Here is an 8836-nt window from a genome sequence, read left to right on the forward strand (position 1 = left end):
CTGGCGCGAGACTGGTATGTCCTGGGTTCGAATCTCGTGAGTGCGGGATCGTGGATGCGTACTGCTGAGGAGTCCCATAATAGAACGAAACGGCCGTCCAGTGCTTCCAGGTTTTCCATGGTGGTCTAGCTTCAATTTACTCACGCTTTCAACTATGAAAATAGGAAATAATTACCAAAATAATGTACCAACTAAATATTGAATCTTATTTAATACAAACAGATTGAATATCATATTTAGATGTTAAAATTATATGACTTTAAGGAACTGGTTCAGTTTTGGTTCGCTCTGTTTTCACTTATTAAAAATGATGCAACTATGGAAACTACACTTTTTTTTTCGTTTTCTGAAAGACGCACTAATTCATCCTCAATTAACTTTCATATTCACCTAATAATTATGTTACAGACATACATTCTCAGAATCATCCCAGTTGATAACATTGAATATCTGATAATTATTGACAACATATTCTTTGTAGTAAGCTGGATAAGAAAAACTCCGCTTATTTAGTTTAGAACTCTGAATAGCTTTTTATGATAATTTACGAGTTAAAATCAGGTTTGCAAAATAACCTCACTTTAATGTGATCACTGGGTTTCGGCTTACACTTCCTATCTAGAATGTTGCTTGCTTTAGACACTGAAAGAGTACATGGACACAAATACTGTGATGAACGAATACACAGGTGACAGAAACACTAAATTACAGAATATCTCGGTAAAATATTTACGAATTCCCATCATTTGTCTTTCATATTCTGCATGATTCTTCTGATTGACAATTCCTTTCTTATTCCGTTTCTTTTCTCTTCAAGTCAACCTTCATAGCCATCTGCTGACAGGTTTTCTGTTTCCGACTGGTGTTACATACTACTTATGTCTATCGACATAAATAACAAATACCACAATACTGGTCAACATTCTACAGTTTCTCTTAAAGTGAGTAGTTAGGGGATTTGGGTGGATCACAAAATCTACCATCTTAGTGATAGCTATTTGTCTAAGGGTAGATTTTATTAACTTCCCCTTTACACCAATATTTTGTTATTTTAGTCTGTGAGCTAAGCATTACAAGTTAGAATATCCATGGAGTTTTATCATTAAACATAATTACATTAATTTCATTTTTGACGACTATTTGGAAAGTCTTACAATGACACTAATGCCAATGCATTCTTAAATATACTGATTCAATCATCTATCAGAATATTTATAAATTCGTTCAACCCAACTGGAGGAGATCCATGTGAGATCAAAAGTCGTCTCATCCAGTGTTAAAATTGGAAAAGTCACCAGTGAGCTGCTTGGGAGTCAGATTACTCCTTGTAAAAAAAAGATATGACAACCGAGAAGAATCCAGTTATGTGATTCTTTTGACTGTGATAAGGCCAAACTTAAAACGTTAAACTTAGAGATTTTTCAGTTTCTATCTTTAAAGTCTTATAGCTGGAAAACATATGCAACAGTGTATTTCTGAATAGCTGGTAGCAGTGGGACAGATGATAAATGTTTCGTCCTACTTAATGGTCGTCAAACGGATATACTAGGATTCTAATGTTATTGATCACTCTGAGATTCAAACGCAATACCTATCGATTCAAAGACCAAGATCTACTAAGCTACTGATTTCAGATAACCAATATCGTGTTGCATAAGTACTAAGGTATTACTAATTTCTCATTGCTGATGGAAAGGACTTCATTTTATTAGACTTTTAGGATATATAGAACCTAATCATATCCCTACATCCCTAAAAACATTTCTTTTTTACCAGTGCTCATTTAATATAAGTTTGGTCATCAGAGATAAAATTTGAACGAATGATGCTTTTTGGTAAAATATTTTAGATTATTTTAATAGTTGAGATCGTGAGTCATTTGAAGCTAGACCATCATGGACCCATGGTATGTACACTTAGCATATTCTTGAGAGTCCTAATCAACATTCGTATCTCGATTGTAATGACCCACTTCTTTACTCGTACAAATGGAAATAGGACTCGCGGTCTATATTACGATTCTTTTTTTATTTGTTCAGAATACCGATGTAATTACTCTTGGATAAAAATTCAGTGCTAATCATGCGAAACTGGACACGGTCCCATGATTCCATTGGGAAAGCCTAACTTCATTACAAATAAACTGTTTTAAAAAATTTGTTACAACCGATCTGTGGAATAAATGAATGATAACTGCTATGGATTATTTATGGACTATTATTACATTTATCCTTATTAGATAATAATTAAGTAACGAGATCATATACATATATATTCGTATTCCTCTTAGCATAAGCTCTCATTTGACCTATTGACCATTATTATACGATTCACCATTCTTAATTTATCACCAATCTATCAGTTACAGTCTCTCATGCCCACAACCACTTTTGATCTTACTATTTTTCATTTGATGGTGAAATGCAGTCTGGTCTGTTTGTATATAAACCACGTATGTCTGAAATATACAATTCATACAGTAGAAGTTGAGATTGCGTTCTGGACTGAAAGGGGCTGAGCTAGACAAGAAGGACCAGTAAGGATTCGGAGTTGAATCTAGGCTGCTAGTGGTGGTTGACGAGTCGTTGGTTGAGCATAGGAACAAGGTCATATAAGTCGCTATTCTGATTGACGTTTTTGTCACGTGTTAATTGACAAGTGTGAAAGTCATAACAGGATTAGGCGCAAAAACAGATACCGCAACTGGTGAAAAAGAAAAAAAAGTTTGTAAGTTAGTTGCTATACTGTTATGAATCATTGAATAGGATCAATAAATTATTGGGTTTACTGATGACGAGCTCTCTTCATACCAGTGATATTAATGACCTTCCTCTGACCAATAACATCAATGACCGCTAACCAAGACCAGATGTCTTAACACCTACTAGTCGACGTATATTCTTCCAATCCCCCCTCCGAAGCCCAATCAGAACACGAGAGTAGCTAACAAATTTGCTGTCTACTGTCATGATTTAATAACTCACATGATAATAAGATGACTTGTAAAACTACCTGATATTACCAATTACAATCTGTACATAACTAGGTTATTTGTGGTATAAAAAAACTGAGTAACAGATGCATAAATAATTTACTGTATTTTATGTAAAGTAATGAATGTGAACAATTAAATGACAATGTAAAAATACCAGTAACTAAATATTTGATAATTACACAATAGAAATATATAGTGTAATGCAATATAGGATAGCTCTCACATTTCTACCTCTCTAATTTATTCTCCCGGATTTAACACAGACAACTCAGATCAATTATAAGTTGGTCTTCAACATTGAGTTAATTCACTGATGCGCATCAATACAGGTTAAAGTGTCTCAATGAGGTGGTTTGTCTATGATACGTTCACAGATGATAAGGTAACTGGTAAAGACTATAGGAAGCTTACCAGCATAAAATGTATTTATCAAAGATATCGTTAAATTTTTTTGACACAAGTACTTCCTATATACTTTGAATATACTAAATGAATAGATATATTTATCTGCTATAACTATGTAATAATAAAGTAACTCACTTAAATTTTGAATAATTCAACAAGTAATATGTGAACAATTGATCATTGTAGAAGAATATTTTAAAAATAACTATCGACATTAAATTCACTTTATATTGTTTGTTTGAATCTTCCAATTGATGTTTAGGACTGCAATCGATGTTCACTCTAGGACTCGAACCCGGTACCGTTTGTTTCAAACGCCACTTAGCTACTGATTCCTGATAGACACTTGCTAGTGGAATGGGGTGAAGTTTAAATTCACTTGGTATTGTTTGTTTGAGTCTTCCCATTGATGTTTAGGACTGCAATTGATCAGTCACTTATTATTATTACATTTTAGTCATGCCAACTGACATTTCGTATTCAGTTATTAATTGTAGTCTCCCATTTCGGTACGTATGATAAACAGTTTGAAAATCAAGTATATATCTAACATTCTTTCGGGATAATTATACAATCATGTGAACTATGCTTTTTTAAATATATGAATCATTTCTAGAATTATCTAGGAAATTTACATCAACAGAATTATTGCCTGTAGATTCACTAATTATTGTGTAACATAATCAAAAACACTATTGTATACAATTTTTACTTTATATTGTTCAATATATTAATTGGGATTTATAATTGCAGTACTGTAAAATAACAAATTTTGTGAAGGTAAATAGATCGATTCATGTACAAAAAGTAATTGTATATTTTCTACCTAATTACAACAACTTTCCTATCAAGAAAATTTTACACTTTAAGTTGACTGAATTAAACACATAATTATGTAGACAAATAGGAAATGATTCGGATTTAGAAAGTTAAAAAAGGAATGTTTTCTTTTAAAATTCCCAGACGATCTTTCACATAAATTCATTTTGTATTGTTTGTTTGAATCTTCCCATTGATATTTAAGGAATGCAATTGATCAGTCACCCCATCGCACAAGGTAGTGTCTATCAGGACTCAGTGGCAAAGTGGCGTTTGAAACAAACGGTACTGGGTTCGAGTTTTGGAGTGAACATCAACTCTGGGATGCAGGTACATCCCGCTGACGAGTCGAAAATAGGACGAAACACGCGTCCTGGACTTTACTTCTAGCTACCATCCATCTTTGCTTATAATGCTTGTGACTTAAGGAAATCTTTCACTTATCTATAAGTCTAAATAGAACATTTGTTCTATTGATCTGGTCATATGATTCTTAGCAGTTCGTCATTCTAGAGTCTTAGATTATACTTTGACACAATAATTTTGGGATGACAACTGGTTTGTCCAACATTTCTTACGATCAGTTATGAAGTGTAGATCTTAACAACAATTGATTTTGAGAAATTGAAAATTCTCTACTGAGTTGTTTTCTGTGGGGATTTTCAAGAGGTACAAAGTAAAAGAATGAGTCACTTTCCTTATAATGTTCATAAGAATGTTTATCTCAAGACTCGTCATTTGTAAAGTTTATGTAAACTACCTATGGATAAATATCTCCAGATGTTCTTGTACAGTATAGGCTTTCCATCGATGAACAACATATATGCAGCTACTGAACATGATTACTGATCACACCTCGACTTCGTTATGATTACTAGGTATTCTGTCCTCTTGTTTAATGAGTCACACAACTAGATTTACTTTATTACAATAAAGTTTGAAGATCAATCATTTGAACCCTGAATAATGTACTATCCTTGTTTACAAACATCAGCCTAGCAATCATATCTACTTCAAGAGGGCTAGTTGAATTTATTTCTTATTAAGAACAACTTAATATTTCCACAGAACTGCCAATATACTGTGAGGTGTGAAGTAACCGGGTTTGCATCTGCTTATTATTCTGGACATTGGTAAATTACAAAAAAGCTTTATTTTAAAGAAAACCGCAATAGATTATCGATTCCACATATCTTCCAGTATGTAGGAAGTAAATGTACTAGGAGTCTGTGTGACCTAAATTAAAAATCAATAAGAAAAGGCAGACCACTTTATCTATTATTTAATCAACCAATCATCTCAACACAGTTGCTTGTGTGCATTATAAAATGCATAGCCACACATCAATATAACTTTATGTAGGGATATCATGAAAGTGTTAGGGTGTAATGTAACTATCTAGACAGTAAAATTAAGTTCCTTTGCAAAATCACGTAAACCATATACTGTGCTAGTCTTGTCATTGAAACTACAACAAAATGTTCAATTTCACTCTCTTTCAGCGTTCGTGATTGGTCTATTCAAAACATCCCTAATTTTAAGGAGTTACAGTACTGTAACAGATTTTTTCATAATTCAAGTAACCGTCCATATTTCTCTGTTCAACATAAAAGATTGTAAATTCAAAAATCTTTAAAGTATTTTATATTCTAGTAGAAGGACTCTTTACTTGAACCATTATTGTTAATGTGTTAATATCCTTGTAATTATTATTATTAATTACTAATTATAACATTGATGGCACTTGAACCAGTAGTAATTAGTCTTCGCAGAGCAACATCAGATAAATCCTGGGGATTTGTATTACAAGGTGGAGTTGATCAAGGCTTGCCAGTATTTGTTCATAAAGTAAGTTAATATATATTTTTGCATTTTGAGGAATGTATATCTTTGCTTGATTGTTGTTAGGTAACTGGTGGTGACAAGTCAAATAACATGGACTCCGGTTTTGAGCTAATTCATAATCACTATCAGTAGGTATTTTCACTTTTAAAGGAACTGATGGTTATCACTGAGTCCGAACCGAGCTCACCTAGTTTTGCAATCAAATATTACCAATGATGTATTTAGCTCTTGTGCTATAGTTTGCAGACCTAATAGTTTAACATCTGCTCAGCTAGGTGTAATAATCGTTTATTTAAGTGTGTGTCACCTTTTATGGAATACACGTTAGATAGAAGGCGATTTAACTGAGCACTGTGATAAAATTCGAATTAGTTTCATTAGTTGGACTGAACTTAATAACTGAAAGTCAATCATTCTAGCTTATTGACCAACTTTTAAAGGAAAGTTCCCAAAGTATATATGGTAGCGGTGATTTATAAAAATTCGAATTATCAAATGTCTTTTAGTCAGTACGGTAAATGTGCCAAAGTGGTTGGTTACAGTTTGCTCGAAAAACTAAACTACTGTTTACTAACCAATAATCCCTTGAAGTTTCCTTATTGGATAAAATTTACTTGGTATAATGATATTTGTAGAATTATTATTGTCAAATTATTGTTAACATGACCAGCATATCGTGTACGGTTGAGTTGTAAATCCTTACTTCACTGTAAACACTGTAAATAAAAGTGAATTAATAGTGTAAACATGCAAAGAAAAAATCACAAGTTTTTTTCTATGAAAATGGTTTTTATAAGGTAATGAAGTCAACTAAGGAATCAGTGGAAACTAAAGAGCACTGAACAGCTATTTCATCTTAAACATTGTAACTTCACGACCTCACTAGAAATTTGATTCAGAACCTTCAGGCTTCACAATGACGGTTTTACCTTTAAACTAATCAGTTAGAATCTAATTACCTATATTTTCAACTACAGTCGGATCGTAATGTAGAGTCACCGTCGTTCATTGTTAGCACCTTCTCCCTCCTTCTAAAAATATACTAGAACGAAGCAGCTGTCAAGTTCTCTCTAGTTATCTGTAGTTTTCTAGATTATAATAACTTGTGATTTGGACCATATTCTCATTTAGCTGATCTCCACAGCCTATTCAGCTAAACAATGCTTAATTCTTAATAGTTTCATAGGTCTGTAAAATGAATGAATTGAATAGATTTATATATTTACCGAAAGAAAAACGAAACATGTGTATACTGTACAAAGGCTAAGTGATGTGCTGTTTTGAAGAAAACCAATGTATGGAATGAAAAACTTTCCAGAAAAAATTACATAGGGCAGCTTTTTTTGTAGGTTGATTTACTTTCAATTTATACTATAATATTAGTTACTTACTTACGCCTGTTAACCCTCGTGGAGGAGCATAGGCCTCCCACTAACATTCTACATCCAACTTTGTCCTGGGCAATCCTTTCCAATTTCTATCCACCCCTTTCATGTCTGTCTTCAATTCCCGACACAGTGTGGCTTTGGTCTTCCTCTTTTACGTTTCTCTTCAGGATTTCAGGTTAGAGATTGCCTCGTAGTGCCGTTCGGTGACTTCCTCAATATATGTCCTACCATTTTTTAACTTCCTCTTCAAACGGAAGCTGGTTTGTTCTCTCTCACAGTAGGTACCATCTTCTAATTAGTGAAAGATTTAGTAGACTTTTTAAAAATAAAATTTACACCACAAGTGAATAAATACATTATAGAAATTTTACAAGAGTTTTCTTTCGAAGATACTTCTTTACATTTGTCTAATTTTATTCTATTTAAGATATTAAAATAAATTATGTATACAGAATATCACTATTTTGACTTAATATAAATAGGGCATATTAAAAAAAATATATAGACAAATATTGTCATATTGTGTTTTATTCATAGATTTAATGTAGACTCTTCTAAAGTATTTTTTTCGTTTTGTTTGAAATCAACTTCAAGGTCATTTATTTTGATAATTTAAACTAATTTAGGGAAATCATTTAATTTAATTCTGTTCAATTTTATTAGTTGGTTTTATGAAAAGATTAACAAATAAAATAGGACATTGGTGAATGGTTGCTCAATTTCTTGGATTGGTTGAAGTTAGATATTAACACCGTTGGATGCCAACCAGCTCAGTGGTCTAGTGGTTAAGCGCTCGCGCGCGAGACTGATAGGTTCTAGGTTCGAATCTCGCGAGGTGGGATCGTGGGTGCGCACTGCTGAGGAGTCCCATAATAGGACGAAACGACCGTCCAGTGCTTCCAGGTTTTCCGGACATTCGCTTTTCGTAGTCTCAATTTCGTAAACAACAGTCCCGCCTCGAGAAGGCAGTGAGTAGGACTTCCCTGGCAGAGGCTATATATTCGCGTGGCCATGTGAGAGCATTTCGAGAGGGAGAGCGGACTCTCCCCACTCTCGGCCATACCAGGGCATTTGGAGGCGGTGTAAGCTGATAGATTTTCCTGAAGAATTTCAATACTTTCAATAGATCAAAAGTATTCATTATTCAATCTAACATTCTATTTATCAATAACATATCAAGTTGAATCATCAATTTCGATAGTGTAATAAGAAGACGAAGATTATCAAAACTATGTGATATATTAGCGCAATACATTATTATTATTATTATTATTCTTGTCTACTCTTGCCCACCCCCCATTTCCAGTCTAGTTGACGTTTTATTTTTATACATAGGTGTTCTTAACAAGTATATGTATGATCAGATTGTTCGAAATGTATTGCG

At 33.3% G+C, this 8836-nt stretch overlaps 1 protein-coding gene across 2 annotated transcripts in view; it reads left to right on the forward strand.

Moving 5' to 3' along the window:
- Window positions 1–5818: 5818 nt before the first annotated feature.
- The window catches only part of Smp_006860.1 (hypothetical protein), a gene marked incomplete at both ends in the record, with an annotated part of 14126 nt that continues 11108 nt past the window's right edge, over window positions 5819–8836 (forward strand). The window contains one exon of one of the 2 annotated variants that reach the window (XM_018794583.1): window positions 5819–6067. In XM_018794583.1, the coding sequence (XP_018648983.1) occupies window positions 5957–6067 (111 nt within the window). The remainder of the gene's footprint in view (window positions 6068–8836) is intronic. The other variant, XM_018794584.1, reaches the window with a different exon arrangement.

This window comes from Schistosoma mansoni, chromosome 1, assembly GCF_000237925.1.
Source record: "Schistosoma mansoni strain Puerto Rico chromosome 1, complete genome".
In the NCBI taxonomy this organism is placed as follows: domain Eukaryota; kingdom Metazoa; phylum Platyhelminthes; class Trematoda; order Strigeidida; family Schistosomatidae; genus Schistosoma; species Schistosoma mansoni.